This window comes from Xiphias gladius, chromosome 21 (assembly GCF_016859285.1).
Source record: "Xiphias gladius isolate SHS-SW01 ecotype Sanya breed wild chromosome 21, ASM1685928v1, whole genome shotgun sequence".
NCBI classification, from domain to species: domain Eukaryota; kingdom Metazoa; phylum Chordata; class Actinopteri; order Istiophoriformes; family Xiphiidae; genus Xiphias; species Xiphias gladius.
Window position 1 is genome coordinate 17,251,515 of NC_053420.1, and position 15,800 is coordinate 17,267,314.

At 40.0% G+C, this 15,800-nt stretch overlaps 1 protein-coding gene across 5 annotated transcripts; it reads left to right on the forward strand.

Moving 5' to 3' along the window:
- Positions 1–2,232: 2,232 nt before the first annotated feature.
- LOC120782958 (protein polybromo-1-like) lies at positions 2,233–15,545 on the forward strand. Of its 5 annotated transcripts, none has more exons than XM_040115554.1 (30): positions 2,233–2,345; positions 3,907–4,055; positions 4,185–4,282; positions 4,417–4,564; positions 4,666–4,815; positions 5,575–5,691; positions 5,779–5,847; positions 5,947–6,045; positions 6,126–6,211; positions 6,307–6,392; positions 6,522–6,738; positions 7,589–7,730; positions 7,925–8,019; positions 8,118–8,397; positions 8,560–8,701; positions 8,828–9,467; positions 9,595–9,806; positions 9,921–10,106; positions 10,294–10,451; positions 10,547–10,798; positions 10,887–11,032; positions 11,415–11,572; positions 11,700–11,883; positions 12,222–12,423; positions 12,531–12,732; positions 12,848–13,000; positions 13,541–13,702; positions 14,112–14,164; positions 14,577–14,790; positions 15,154–15,545. In XM_040115554.1, exons 2-30 carry the CDS (start codon positions 3,915–3,917, stop codon positions 15,315–15,317), a joined length of 4,956 nt encoding a protein of 1,651 aa, XP_039971488.1. In that variant the 5' UTR covers positions 2,233–2,345; positions 3,907–3,914; the 3' UTR covers positions 15,318–15,545. The 5 variants fall into 5 exon arrangements, with proteins under 5 accessions (XP_039971488.1, XP_039971490.1, XP_039971491.1 ...); XM_040115556.1 differs by having other exon boundaries at positions 8,596–8,701; XM_040115557.1 differs by having other exon boundaries at positions 8,596–8,701; positions 13,544–13,702.
- Positions 15,546–15,800: the final 255 nt, after the last annotated feature.

Below are 15,800 nucleotides of genomic sequence, written 5' to 3' on the forward strand. Positions count from 1 at the left end.
TAAATTGAAGTGCAACACAGCATAAAAATACTTCAAGGTAATTTAACTTATTTTCATCGTGGTCCTGCTGCCTATTGAAACAAACTGTCTTTGGCCCATTCCAGAAACTTCTTTCACTCAGCTTGATCAGCCTGCTCTGCTCACAGATTTACATGAATACATCAGATTTCATGGTTTATGGCAATGGGAACATCGGACAGTATCGACTTTGTTTCAAACACCTCTCAAAGTACAATTTCCAATTTGATTTTATCCAGTGACACATCAGCTCGTCCTCTTAACGTTGTACTTTATACTACTTTCTGTTAACCAAACTGAATGACCCTGAACATTGAATATTTTCCTTACCTTGAATACAAGTCACAGATTTTCAATGATGTTTAGGTCAGGGGACCGTAAGGGGCCATGGCAAAACCTTCAACTTGCGCCTCTTGAGGTCGCCCATTGTGGATTTTGAGTTGTGTTTAGGATCATTATCCTGTTGTAGAAGCCATCCTTTTTCACAGACAGTGTGATGTTTGCTGCCAGAATTTGCTGGTATTTCATTGAATCCATTTTTTCCTCTACCAGTGAAATGTGCCACTGGCTGCAACACAAGCCCAAGGCATGACTGATCCAGCCTCGTGCTTAACAGATGGAGGGTTGGTCTTTTCATGAAATTCTACAACCTTTTTTCTCCAAACATACCTTTACTCATTTTGGCCAAAAAGTTCTGTTTTACTTTCATCAGTCCACAGGACTTGTTTCCAAAATGCATCGTGCTTGTTAAGATGTTCCTTTGCAAACCTCTGACACTGAATTTTATGGGGAGAACGCAGGAAAGGTTTTCTTCTGATGACTCTTCCATGAAGGTCAATTTTGTGCAGGTTTAGCTGCACAGTAGAACAGTGCACCCCCACTCCAGAGTCTGCTAGAGCTTCCTGAATGTCATTTGCGGTCAAAGGGGGGTTTGATTTGCCTTTCCAGCAAACCTACCAGCAGTTCTCTCTGAAAGTTTTCTTGGTCTTCCAGACCTCAACTTGACCTCCACCGTTCCTGTTAACTGTCATTTCTTAATTACATAAGAGTTGCGGAAAGGGCTACCGGAAAACACTTTGCTATCTTCTTATAGCCTTCTCCTGCTTTGTTGGCATCAGTTATTTTAATTGTCAGCTCCTTAGAGGAGCCCATGGCTGCTGATTGTTGAGACAAGGTTTGACGAGTCAGAGTATTTATAAAGCTTTGAAATTTGCATCACTTGGCCTTTCCTAATGATTGCTGTGAACAAGCCATAGCCCTAACAAGCTAATTAAGGCCTGAGACACTGGTAACAGTTATGTGAGAGCTCAAATCGATTGGGGTGCCCAAACTTTTGTATGGTGCTCCTTTCATTTTTTCACTCTTAAATTGTACAAAAAAAACCAAAAAAACAGCACTAGCCTGGCTCAAAATATTGAAAAGAATGTTTCATCTTTAACTTTTTTCCTTTAGGAGGTCAGTTAGTCTTCTATTCCTTTAACTATTCACAGGAACAGAAATTTTGACCTCTGCTGGCCATACTTTTTCATGGCACTGTATAGCATTTCTTATTTTTTTCTTCTTCATCCCCATAATGGTAGACAGGAAAACTGTGTAATATTTGCATGTGTTTACAGTGCTGCTGGTTACAGTAAATGACTAGATTTTAATGGGTTATCCTCAAACACATGAGAATAACATTTCAGGAATTCAGTTGATCTGAAATATTTTTTCCGTGTGAACAAGCTGCTGCCTATAGGCAACTGTCTGGTCACATCATTCATGGAAACAGGCAGGAGTTATGTTCGTGATTTGAGGGTGACAAAATGAGCCATGGCACAGTAAGATAGGATGTAAAACAGGATTCATGTCTGTGAAAATGACTATTTGACATACGTGATGGTGCATTTTTATTTAGGTTATAAAACTGAATAGCTTATGTTCAGCTGGAAATAAGAGGTTTAATGGCGAGAATAATATGTGTAAAATGGAATTAAACTAGCAGGAACTGCGTTACACTCGTTGTGTTATCAGCGACGGCGTGGCTTTATTTTGTAATTGTGCCATGGATATTGTTTCTAAATACTAAAATGGTCACCATTATGCTACCTGCTCATAAAATAAATCCCACATCAAAGCGAGCAGAGAGGAAAAAGTCATTACAGCTATGTAAAACGCACTCATGACTACCTCGAAACCATATACGCTTTTATTCTGAAGGTGAATAGACGGAGGTGGCAGTTTAATTGTTGCTAACTCTACACTTGTGTCCCTCCGTCTAAAATCGATAAGTGATTGGTTTTCTTGATGGTAAAGATTTTGTGGCTCTAGTAACGTGCTGACAGAAGGTAAGCACACAACTGTGTCAAGGGGTTAAACTGAAATATTTTCCACCGAGTGTCGTAGATGCACTTAACGGTAGCTTTGTAACGTTAGTCGTGGTTACAGTGATGCCTTTGTCTTGGCTGTAACGTTAACTGATGCTGAGGGCTAACCGTTAACTGTAGCTAACGTTAGCTGTGCCGCGGTGTGTACCTGTCCACGCTGAGTGACAGCCAGTTAAGTGGAGAGCCGCGGCTTTGTGCGCTAGCTTACTGCTGGTGTGTGCAGGCTGTGTGCGGCTAGGTGAGATTAGGGAGAGCTGTTCACCTTTTTGGGAAGTTAGACCTGCAGACATGCCCACACTATTGGTCGTCTGTTAATAGAAATGTCATTCCAGCTGGTGGGGTTGTCACCATTATAGACTGAAAAGGTACATAAAACCTGCTAGGACGACAGAGGGTCTGTTGCAGTAAAAAAAAAAAAAAAAAAAAAAAGAAGGAAAAGAAAAGGAAAAAAAAAAAAGTCTTGAGTTGCCCAGTTCCGTTGCCATATGAGAGCAATTTATTAAAATCAAAATTTAAAGTGTATGGCCAATAGTCGTAAAGTAAAGCATTTAATTATGGTTCCAAGTTCGTATTGGGTTACATAATATTTCTTCACCAGTGATAAAATATGGGAATGTCCCCTCCCTTTGGCCCTGCTTCCAGTGGACATAATGGGAATATTTACAGTGCCACAGTCAGTTATTTAAGGTATCATTCTTACTTTAAGATAATGTTACTGGAATTATAGTTATCCTCTACCATGATGAGAAAAACAGAATCATTTGTCGATTCAGAAGTTCGATTTTCTCCATGTTAAAGCTAATTCTCTATTTCCCATTTCCCTGTTTGTTTACATTGATGACTTGTGTGTTTCTGAAATTGTTTTATTATCTTTAAAGTGAGAGAAAGAAAAAACGCTGCACTTTGCCCTTTATTCATATTCCTACCTTTTCAAGCCAAGATCATTCAGCTTCCCTTTTACTGCAGTAGTCTGTTGCATTTAACAGGAGGCGGTGTGTCAAGAAGGGGGAAGAAACCATTTTTTAAACCTCAAGTCAACTTTTGATGTTTTATCAGTGGCAAAATCTGTCGACAGACAGACACACAGATAGACAGACAGACAAATAAACACCCGCCAAAGTACCCACTGCCTCTGTGGTTGTTCCCACTACAGTAGGTGTATCTAAGACCACATTTTGCCATGATGACACACACACACACACAAATTTTGTTAAGAAGTTATCTCTGTAATCACATTTTACAATGAATGTGGTTTTAGTATGAAATTAGGTACAGGTTTTCGTGAGGAATAATTAGGGAATGCCACTACTCTTCAGAAGGGAACTAGTCCTTATCATGTGGCACAAGTTGCAACCCTATCAGCTGGTGTAACTGACTGAGTATACATTGATTCTCTATAGTTTACATAGTCCTTAGATACTGTTTGAAAAATAAGCAAGTGTGTAATATTTAATGGCTCAGTCTCAGCCATATTCCATATAGTGATATTTGTTACTTTATTGGGATTTGTCTTTAACTCAAGGGTTCGTCATGGCGTTGAAAAGGAGACGGGCGACATCCCCTTCTAGCAGTGTGAGTGGAGGAGATTTTGACGATAGCCAAACTTCATCGTTAGTGCCTTCAATTGGGAGAAAGAGGAGAAGGACCTCAAACATACCAACTGTGGATCCTGTAATTTTACAGATTTCAGTTACCGTCTTTTAAACCATGCTGTCAGAATTATACTACCACGCAGACTGATTAAGTAGTTGACATGGGAAAAAATTTGGATATTTTCAGTGTGTCTTCCTTGCCTTACAGATTGCTGTATGTCATGAACTATACAACACAATCAGAGATTACAAGGATGACCAGGGCAGGATGTTGTGTGAGCTGTTCATCAGAGCCCCTAAACGAAGGTGAGGAGAGGGAGGAGCAATCATTAGATCTGTGCATGAATACATAATAACATCCTGAAATTCCTTTAATATCAGTCAGATAATATAACACAAACATTACACACAGAAAATTCAAAAGTCCCCATTTCTTACAGGAATCAACCAGACTACTACCATGTGGTGTCTCAGCCTATTGACATGATGAAAATCCAGCAGAAATTAAAGATGGAGGAGTATGATGATGTTGAACAACTCACCAGTGACTTTCAGCTGTTATTTAACAATGCAAAAACATATTACAAGGTAAAAAAAAATATTTCTGAGGTAAAAAAATTAAAGAAAAATTATATCTGTGCATGGCTCAATCTGTGCACCTAAATTGAATATGTATTGCTTGTGTGTAGTCTGACAGTCCTGAATACAGGGCAGCTTGTAAGCTGTGGGACCTTTACCTGCGGACCAAGAATGAATTTGTTCAGCGAGGGGAATATGATGAGGAAGACGACGATGGGTACGACGCACAAGAAAACCCTGGAGGGTCCACTGAAGATGAGGTGACACTCATTTATAATGATTTATTATGACTCTTCGTTCAGTACATACTGCAATAAGATCCATCTTCAGGCTAGAGACAGTGTTACTAATCTGTTGAATCAACTCTCAGTAACACAATTTACAGTGTTTACTCAAACCCCACTGTGGTATATGACAAGAGAGCTACTATGTTAACATGGTGGCACTTGTTTGTGTTCCTTGTAACGCCGTCGCGAACTAGGGGTTAGGTGGATTAGTATACATTTGAGCACCTTGTTACTATGCACATTAATTTGCATAGTAATGGATAGATAATTTGTTTATTGAAAGTGTGATCAAAGCTTAATGCGATAAGCAGGCTTTATACCATGATAATAATGCTCACATTGATATTGCCCACGGTTATGTGTACACCAATAAAAATGTCAATTTAAATGATCTTAAGGTTTTAATATGTTTAACATCCTTTGTTGATTTTAAGGAGATATTATGCAGCTCAAGTGCCTCATGTCTAATTATTGTCAGTTGTATCAAGGATATTATTAAAAAGTAAAACCACATTAAAAGCGAATTCTCTCACACTGCTGAAAGATTTAGATTTTCTGTTGTTTTAAGGAAAACAGTATCTTAATTCTCAGTGGTAATAGTTGTAATTATAGACCTGTTACTATGTTTTTTGGTGTTTTGTAATGTACATATACATATACAGTGTACAGTATGTGACTAAGGATGATACTGTATTTACTTGTCTAACCTATGTGACTATTTGTATATAACAGAGTGCACCTACCTGCTTGAAAGAGGTCCTTGAGCAGCTCCTTGATACTGTGGTGTCTTACACTGAGCCTACTGGCCGTCTAGTCAGCGAGCTGTTCCAGAAGCTTCCCTCCAAAATGGTACAAGCACCTTCAGTATATGAGAAAAACTATTGTCAATAAAATTAGTGACTTGGCTTTGATGTGTAGTTTGCCGTTTTTATTTAGCAATACCCAGATTATTATGCCATCATTAAGGAACCAATTGATCTGAAAATCATTGCCCAAAAGATTCAGGTATGCTGTTCACCTACTACATTAAATATGCATTATTATTTATTATTTCCATTATTTGCATTTGTTGATAAATTGTTCAATAAATGTACTCGCGTTTAGTTGGGCCACTACAGGAGTGTCAGTGCCATGGCTAAAGACATAGATTTGCTGGTCAAGAATGCCAAAACTTATAATGAGCCCGGATCACAGGTTTTTAAGGTGAGTGTGTAATTGAGAATATGATACAGTACATAGCATACATTTGACATGCAAACCTGTAACATACTCATGTGTTCCAGGATGCAAACACTATTAAAAAGATTTTTGCACAAAAGAAGTCTGAGATGGAACATGGAGAACCAATCAAGTCCAGCATTCGTATCAGGTACGTAGGAAACACCACTGGGAGTAATGTGGAAGGAAATAATGTTTTTGTTTTAACACTGTCACTCCTCCTTTTGTTTGGTCTGTCATGGTCAGGAATAGAAGGTCTGCCCAGGGAGACCGCCTCTCAGCCATCACCATGGCTCTTCAGTATGAAAGTGATGAGGAAGGCATACTCTCTGGTACATCTTTACCTCAATATCAAGCAGACATGTGCTTCCACGTGGCATTGATTAAGATGATCTGTTCAACGAATTGTTCCAGGCATTGCTGCAATGTGACGGATGTGTCATACTTCCTGTGTTTCTCAGGGTCTGTTCACTATGATGAGGGGGAATCTGAGGCAGAGAGTATGACCTCTAACATGGACATGAGTAACCCGATTTTCCAGCTGTATGAAGCTGTGCGAGGTGCTAGGAATAGCCAGGGCCAGCTGATTTCTGAGCCTTTCCTGCAGCTGCCCTCCAGGAAGGACTACCCTGACTACTACCACCAGATTAGCCAACCCATCTGCCTCCATCAGATCAAGTATGGCACAGGAAGAGCTGATCTAACTTTATGTCGTCATTTGTCCTTTATCACAACAACCAGAAAATTTTAACATTCAACATTGTTGTTGTCTTGTTGTGTGATTAACATTAACTATAGCATCATCAACACAGAGTGGATTTTTTGTTTAAATCCTTTCAAAAGTTAATTTAAAATGGAAAGACCATAGGTAAAAGTTGAGTAGATGAGCCCCTGAGAGTATTGTATTGACTCAGGAGTTTAATATCCATTTAAGTTAGATATTTCTGTATTTAGAATAAATAAACAACTCAAAAAGCATATTTTATCATCATTATGTGATTTTCTTGGCATAGATTGCCTGAAAATATAGATCTCTTCCTCTTTCAAGTGAATTTTAGGATACCCTCTAAAGTTTTTTCGAAAATAAAATGCAAATATCGCTTCTATAGATCAGCTATAGAAAGCTGATCCATCTCAGATCAGCTTTCTATTAGCTAGGTTGAATTATTTCAATAGATGCAGTGAACGTACGACATAGATATGTCAGATAACACAAAGACGAAAGACAGAAAAGACAGACAAAGACATTCAAGACAGAAACATTAAAGACGTCTTACATCAAGTAGTTTGTTGTGCATTACTACTGGTATTGTGGTTAAGGGTTAATGACAATCATTTAGAAATGGTGGCTTTCCAAGCAGAAATTAGAAGGATTTGTTCATGTTTTCATCCGTGATTTTGATTTATTTTGTTTCACCAACATTCTCTCTTTTTATTTTCTACCCCTACGGCGTCACACACATTCACTGTACAGTACAGTATTTCTGTGCCCTCCTTCCCAAATGTGAGAGCCCGTAATTCCCCACAGGAACAAGATGAAGAACAATGAATATGAGAGTGTTGAGCATATTGACTCTGATGTGACGCTGATGTTTGAGAATGCCAAACGCTACAATGTTCCTCACTCCTCCATCTACAAGCGTGCACTCAAGCTCCAACACATTCAACAGGTCAGTGCCAACTTCCCCTTGTCATAGTTGTGCATCTATGTTAGATTTGTTTGTACATTTGCTGAGAGGTTTTTCTTTTGTGTGCGTGTTCTTGAGAACCAAAGATTTGAATTACCAAAGTTTTTTATTTTTGTCAGATATATGGTATTTTTAAGAAACATTATAACGATTTCTGTCCCCTGTTATCTCTCTAGATGAAGAGAAAGGAGCTTTTACAGAGAGATGATGATGATGGAGACAGCATGCTCTCCTCTGCCACATCTGACACCAGTAGTACAAAAAGAAAAAGGTGCACCTTGTCACATTTTACTTGCTCAACTCTCTTTAGTTATTGTTTTTTTGTGTGTGTGAAGGGAGAGTTACAGTTGGCCTTTATTTTGTTTCCAGTCACAAGAAGAATACAAAGAAAAACCGAATGAAAGCTCTCTTAGCTGCGGTGACTGATGCGCGAGAAGCTGGCACTGGTCGGAGACTGTGTGACCTCTTCATGGTCAAGCCCTCCAAGAAGGACTACCCTGACTACTACAAGGTCATCCTGGAACCAATGGACCTCAGGACCATTGAGCACAATATCCGCTCAGACAAGTACATGACTGAAGATTCAATGGTGGAAGATATGAAGCTGATGTTCCGCAATGCAAGACACTACAATGAGGAAGGCTCCCAGGTAAAGTCTAATTTTTCAATCCTTAATGTTACTGAGTGGATTGGATAGACTCAGGATGGAAATCTGAATGTTGAAAAATGTTATAATTAGTTGTAAGTAAAATGTAGCTTGATGTAAAGTTTTTTTTTTTTTTTTTTTTTTTTTTTTTTTTACAAAAACAAGGATCTCCTCAATATGAAGCTCTTTGTTGCGTTTAAGGTCTACAATGATGCCGACATCCTAGAGAAGATTATGAAAGACAGACGCAAGGATCTTGGGCCAGCGACTGATGATGATGACACAATGTCCCCAAAGTTGAAAATAAGTATGGGATTTAGTCAGCCAGTTTTACCTCATCTGAATCAAATCCAACCAAATGGTGGGTTTTTTACCTGTCAAGAACCAGAAAGATTGGTTACTAATAAAAAACATACACTTTATTTGATTGCAGGAAAAAACAGTATTACTGTGAAGAAGTCTAAGTATCTAACACCCTTACAGCAAAAGCTGAATGAGCTTTATGAGGCTGTCAAGAACTATACGGATAAGCGGGGCCGTCGTCTCAGCACAATCTTCCTGCGTCTGCCGTCTCGTGCTGAGCTGCCTGATTACTACATCGCCATCAAGAAACCTGTGGACATGGAGAAGATCAAGAGCCACATGTTGGCTAATAAGTATCAAGATGTGGATGCACTTGTGGAGGACTTGGTGCTCATGTTCAACAATGCCTGTACTTACAACGAACCTGAGTCTCTGATTTACCGCGATGCTCTGGTGCTGCACAGGGTGCTGTTGGAGACGAGGCGTGACCTGGAGGGAGGAGATGATGCCCATGTGCCTGATGTGCCACGCCTCATCCAGGAACTTATCCGCAGCCTCTTTGTTTCCGTGCTCAGTCACCAAGATGATGAGGGCCGTTGCTACAGTGATTCACTTGCTGAGATTCCCGCCCTAGATCCTGCAAATCCCGAGAAGCCACCACTCAATTTTGAGATAATCAGGACTAATGTAGACCGAGGATGTTATAAGAGGTTGGATGTATTTCAGGATCACATGTTTGAAGTGCTGGAAAAGGCCAGACGATTGAATAGGTGAGGTACTGTTTACCATCATGTACAAAACCAAATCAGTCATCAAATCATCTTGTAGCATTGATATTGTAGGATTATTTTATTAAAAGGAAGCTAAAGTTAGTGTTACACCTTTTGATCATTACAGGACTGACTCTGAGATCTTTGAAGATGCTGTGGAGCTGCAGCAGTTCCTTATCCGGATCAGAGATGAGCTGTGTAAGAACGGAGAGATCTTGATGTCTCCTGCTCTCAGCTATACCTCCAAACATCTGCATAGTGACGTGGAAAAGGAGAAGAAAGAGAAGCTACCCAAAGAATTTGAGGAGGACAAAATCAAGAGGGAAGAGGAGAAAAGGGGTATGCTGTGTAAATATTTGTTAAAGTTTGAAGTACAAAGATATTCTCCCTCTTCATGCATTGTCTCAGCATACATTGTGGCCTTGTTTCACTGAGTACGTGTTGAATTCCTAGAAGCTGAGAAGAGGGAGGACTCTGGTGGAGGATCATGGCAGTCTAGCCTGCAGCGCACGTACAGTCAGGACTGCAGCTTCAAAGACAGTATGTACCATGTGGGAGACTACGTATATGTGGAGCCTGCAGAGCCCAACCTCCAGCCCCATATCATCTACATTGAACGCCTTTGGCAAGATGACACTGGTCAGTTCATTGGCACTAATCATAAAATAATCTGTTTTTTATAAGAAAAGCAGTATTCATATTTTCATATTTTATTTATTTTTTTTATTTACAGTGTCTTCGATCAGGGTTCTAGTTGAGTAAGGCATCATTTTTATTGAAGTCAGATCTAATTCAGTCAGTTTATTTCTATCTCCAATACATGCAGGTGAGAAGTGGCTGTATGGCTGCTGGTTCTACAGGCCAAATGAAACATTTCATCTGGCCACAAGAAAGTTCTTGGAGAAGGAAGTCTTTAAGAGCGACTATTACAACAAAGCTCCTGTCAGCAAGATTCTTGGCAAATGTGTGGTCATGTTTGTGAAGGTAAATGCTTGTTTTTCCATCTACGTTGTCGAGCCGTAGCAGTTTGGAGTGCGGAGTGAGTGCTGACCAACTATTTATGGTGTACGGCATTTCAGGAGTACTTCAAACTTCACCCAGAAGGCTTCAGAGTGGAGGATGTATATGTCTGTGAGTCACGTTACTCTGCCAAATCCAAGTCCTTCAAGAAGATCAAGATGTGGACCATGCCCCTGAGCTCTGTTCGGTTTATTCCCAGAGAGGTACCCCTACCTGTAGTCCGTGTGGCATCCATGTTTGCCCCCAAACAAGAGGAGAAACCACCAGAAATGGCTGATGAAAGCAAAATGACAGATGGTATTGTAGACAAGGTAAATGCCAGTTTGTCATTTCTATAAAAATGGACTGAATACACATAAAATTGCAGACTACTGTTACCAAACCAATTTGTGTCTACAGGAGAGGGAAGATGTTCCAATGGATATGACCAATGGGGAGCCAGGGTGTCAGTACTATGAGCAGCTCTGCTACAACAACCAGTGGCTCAAAGTTGGAGACTGTGTCTACATTGGTTCTCATGGACTAGTGCGCCACCGAGTGGGCAGGTAGAGTTAATGCCTTTTATATATGTTTTACAGTACATACTTACAGTGTTTTAGAATGGTTGTGTGTGTTCTGTTGTGGATGAACTGCATTGAGCTTAAACTTGACAAATGTGGATATTTTGTTTAATTTTTATAAGCATTTTCTTAATTAAACGCATGAGTGCAATTTAATGCAGAAGGCCTCAGTGCTTTCTTTTCAAAAGACCATGGGAAACAACTCCTTCCCATCAATCATGTTCACAGGAGCTTTATAATGTTGTATGTAATGCAGGGAGCTTGGAGCAATGGCATCATAGTGTGTTGGTAATTTGTTTGCAAATATTCAGAGGCTATCTAATTTCCAATGTATCTGATATGGCTTATTTTTTAATATATGGATCAGGATTGAGAAAATGTGGATGCGAGATGGAGCAGGCTACTTCTTTGGTCCCATTTTCATCCATCCAGAAGAAACAGAGCATGAGCCCACTAAGATGTTCTACAAAAAGGAAGTGTTCCTTAGCAACCTAGAGGAGACTTGTCCCATGACCTGCATCATAGGTACCCTCCTTACAGTTCATCGGGTTGAACTGAATAACAGAAACTGATATTCACAAAATATTATTTCATGTTTGTAGTTCATTGAAATCTTTAACTGCAATCACTGAATCAGTGTTTTGTTTCACAGGAAAGTGTGTAGTGTCGTCCTTCAAAGACTACCTGTCATGCCGGCCAACTGAAGTACCTGAAGAGAATGTTCTGCTCTGTGAGAGCCGCTACATTGAGAGTGAGAAGCAGATGAAGAAGTTCAAGGGGCTTAAGCGCTTTTCACTCTCTGGGAAGGTGGTGGAGGATGAAATCTACTATTTTAGGTGAACCACCTGTATATTAACTGTGTGTCACAGGTGGAAAGGATTGACAAGCAACTCCTTTAAAGTATTGTTAAGTAAACATGTACTTGTCCTAAACACCCAAACAATGAAACTTGATGGACAGAATTTTTTTATTCAATGAAACAGTTAACTCGGACACCGTTGTCCCCCCCTGTTGGATGAGTATAAATACTGGTTGATCCTTCCTGTTTTGTGGTCATCTATGCTTATCTCCCAGTGTAATGAAAGACAAAATATGGCAGCCAGTTCTTCCTAAATTATTTATTTGGAAAAATTGGATAAATTGCACAGTATATTTTTCTGATTGTACTATACAGAAAGCTCATAGTGCCCCAGAAGGAGCCATCACCTCTGCTGGACAGGAAAATTGAGGAACTTGAGGCTAAGTTTGCTGACATGACAGATGAGGAGCTAGAGGATCTTGGGGATGATGATGGTGAGCTAGGGGACCAGTCTCTTCCTCAGATGCAATCTTCCATGTCTAGTGACATGGATATCATGCCCTACACTCCTCCACAGGTCAGAGTGGAAGAATTTCATTACAAATGTCAAATTCTGCCTTAGAATAACAAGTCAGTATGTATCCGGTAGCATTTTCTAAATTATCCTCCCTTGCTTGTTTGCAGTCCACACCGAAATCCATAAAAGGTCTTTCAAAGAAGGAAGGCTCAAAGCGGAAGATCAACATGAGTGGCTACATCCTATTCAGCAGTGAGATGCGAGCTGTCATCAAAGCCCAGCACCCAGACTTCTCCTTCGGGGAGCTGAGCCGCCTTGTTGGCACAGAGTGGAGGAACCTAGAAAGTTCCAGGAAAGCAGAGTATGAGGGTCAGAAGAACCTTTATTAATTTTTAACAGACGGGCTGATCAGTTCTGGTAATGATCCAGTTGTTCTTAAATAGCACAAAGTTTAAATACTACACTTGTCTTTATCGTGTTGTAGAGCGAGCAGCTAAAGTGGCCGAGCAGCAGGAGCGTGAGAGGGCCCAGCATCAGACGTCCCCTAGAGCAGGTACCCCAGTAGGGGCACTGATGGGGGTGGTGCCTCCCCCAACCCCCATGGGAATGCTAAATCCCAGCATGACGCCTGTGTCAGGTAACCCCTCATAGATGCAGATGGATCCCCAGTGTACACTTGAAGGCTGGAATAAGAAGCTGAACTGCTAGATTTATTCACCTTTTTTAGTTTCCTAATCACACCCATGTCAGCATGATGTTGGAGCGTTGTGTTTTAATTTTATCTTGTCTCTAACATCATTTCACTTTATTGATAAGCCCAAACCTTGATTGTTGTACGTTATTGTCTGTTCCTCAACCTTCACATCATAATAGATTCCACATATCAGTATTTTGAATGCAGAACATAAAGTGGAAAGGTAGCTGTACACCACTTGAGGACAGAGACTAAAAAATTAATTAGTGCTTGAGAGTAGTGCATGTGCACCAAATTGTTTTTACTGTGCATTTTTCATCTGCGTGGCCTTCATTCCCATTCATCTCCATCATAATTATGTGGTGATTAAATTAAAGCATAGACAGTATATTAACATATTAATGCATGCTTGGTAGTGAAGTAGTTGATGCATGTTTGATTGATGCATGTTGCTGTTTTGTGTTACTATTGTCCCTTCCTAAGAAGGTATGATGGGTGCATATAGGTCAGCTATGATGCCCCTGCAGGGCCATGTTGAAGGCATGGTTAGTATGACTGGCATACCACCACATCACATTGGGGTGCCTGTCTTTCCCCAACATCTCCTGCCTGTTATGCCTGGGTTCCCTGGAATGCCATACTTTGGTAAGAGTGCTGTCATAGCCACCCCACCTGCCACGCAGTTGCTTCCTGTCTACCAATCTGACTTGCTGGAGGGGATACCTGTACCAATAGGCTGAGGTCCTTAAGTAGATGACTACTCAGTTGAGAGCAAATAGCCTCAACAGGGGCTTGGTTATTTGTCCTGGTCATCATCAGTGGGCCTGTTCGTAATATGTCATCGAGAGAAATTCAGTCTCTCCAATGAGCAAAAAAGTAAACCGGATATTTGAATTAATATATTCATAATTGGCATTCCTAACTATTCAAATGTAGATTAATGACACTGCTTCCTTTTAGCGTTGAACTTTGAATGTAGTATTTGTAATATAAACCAGTATCAAGTGGCCTGCTACACTTTTTGACAGTGTCTTGATGTTGAATATTGCCACAGGTGTCAGTAGCATGGGAGGTGGACCTGGAGCAGGAAACATTCACGGATCCCAGGTAATCTATTAGGCCCTGTAAGAAAGTAATCATTGCAAATCAAATGTAAGATCAGATTTTTGATACAAGTTGCTGCCTCGATGCAGATCAATGTGTTCAGAGAGGGTTTTGAGACTCCTGGATAGCATAAAGAAATTGATAAGAAATTAATGAATTTTCACGTCAGGGTATTCTAAAACATTTCCGAAAATGAGAGTGAAAATCCAGTTTCAGTGTTTTTTTTTAGTCTTTTTGCTTAAGCCCTAATCCAAAGACTATGTACAACGGTTTTTTGGCACTTGTGACGTTTGGGCAGGCACAACAGTTTCAGATTGTGGCTTTAAATAAATCAAGATATTGATGATGATAAAATGCAGTGTAAATTCCAGTCTGAAACAGAGAAATAATAAAGTTATTATAATATTGTCATTAGATGGGTTTGATGGGCCAAGGGCAGCAAGCTCCACCACCGTATCCAGGACAAGGCCAGGTGGGACAACCTTCGCTCCAGCAGCCAACAACCCCAGTGTTTGTGTCACCACCAGCCAAGTCTCAGCGGCTGCTCCACTCTGAGGCATACCTCAGATACATCGAGGGCCTAACTGCAGAATCGTCTACCATTAGCAAGTGGGACCAAGCCCTCTCAGGTTAATTTTGTTCTTTGATGGCCAGTCAAAAAAACCTATATAAAACAGTAATGACACAGGCCAACATAGCTGGAACTGTACATATTTCCAGGTCATGGTTGTTCAGCTTTTATCAGTAACATGATTACACCTCCATCTGAGCAGCAATCCCTTGGCTTTTTTTTCTTTTGTCATATCTGTGTATGATGGCCAAGACACATGCATTGAAATATTGTTTTTGTTACACACTAATTAAAGTCTTAAAAAGAACATTACTTTTCACTTGACTTCATCAATGATAAGCTATTAACAAGTTCATTTCAAAAGGTGAAATTCCCTAAACAAATATGATTGTAATGTTTGTCTGATTTGTACACTTTTCAGTTCAAAAACAAGATGTGCGTCTGACAAAAGAGCAGGAGAGCAGACTACCATCCCACTGGCTGAAGAGTAAGGGGGCCCACAAGACAATGGCAGATGCACTTTGGCGACTCCGTGACCTGATGCTGCGAGACACCCTAAACATTCGTCAGATGCACAACCTGTAGCATGCCCATAGTCTGAGCCTCTGTTCCCAAACCTGTGAGACAGGAAAAGGGGTTAAGCTCACTAATAGTGTTCACTTTGTGTTGTCATTTAAAATGTGTTTGTATTCATAAGAGCTGCTTTCTGTGTTGAAGCTGTTTTTTGTTTTACATTTCAGATATACTGTTCTAAGTACAATTACATTAAGACTGTCATTCTGTGATGAATGCCTTCATGTTTTCACGATTAAAATGTGAACATTTCATTTTGGCTGTATTCACTTACTTAGAAGGATCTACTGTATGTTGATGTTTGAGATGCATCATTTTAACTCTAATAGCTGTCACTTGTAAAAGACTATCACCCTTCTAAGTTTTAATTTAAGCGTCTTCTAAACGTCATAATTGAAAGTAGAAACGACATTTCTACTGTCTACATAGAGCCTTCATATAGTGAAGATGATTAATAACCTTTAATCGTAACAAGGCATAATTATTTAATGTAAA

Coding starts and splice junctions, on each gene's coding strand:
- LOC120782958 (XM_040115554.1), top strand. CDS start 3,915: ATGGCGTTGAAAAGGAGACGGGCGACATCCCCTTCTAGCAGTGTGAGT. Junction 6,046..6,125: donor CCGGATCACAGGTTTTTAAG/GTGAGTGTGTAA, acceptor CATGTGTTCCAG/GATGCAAACACTATTAAAAA. Junction 9,807..9,920: donor GAGGGAAGAGGAGAAAAGGG/GTATGCTGTGTA, acceptor TTGAATTCCTAG/AAGCTGAGAAGAGGGAGGAC.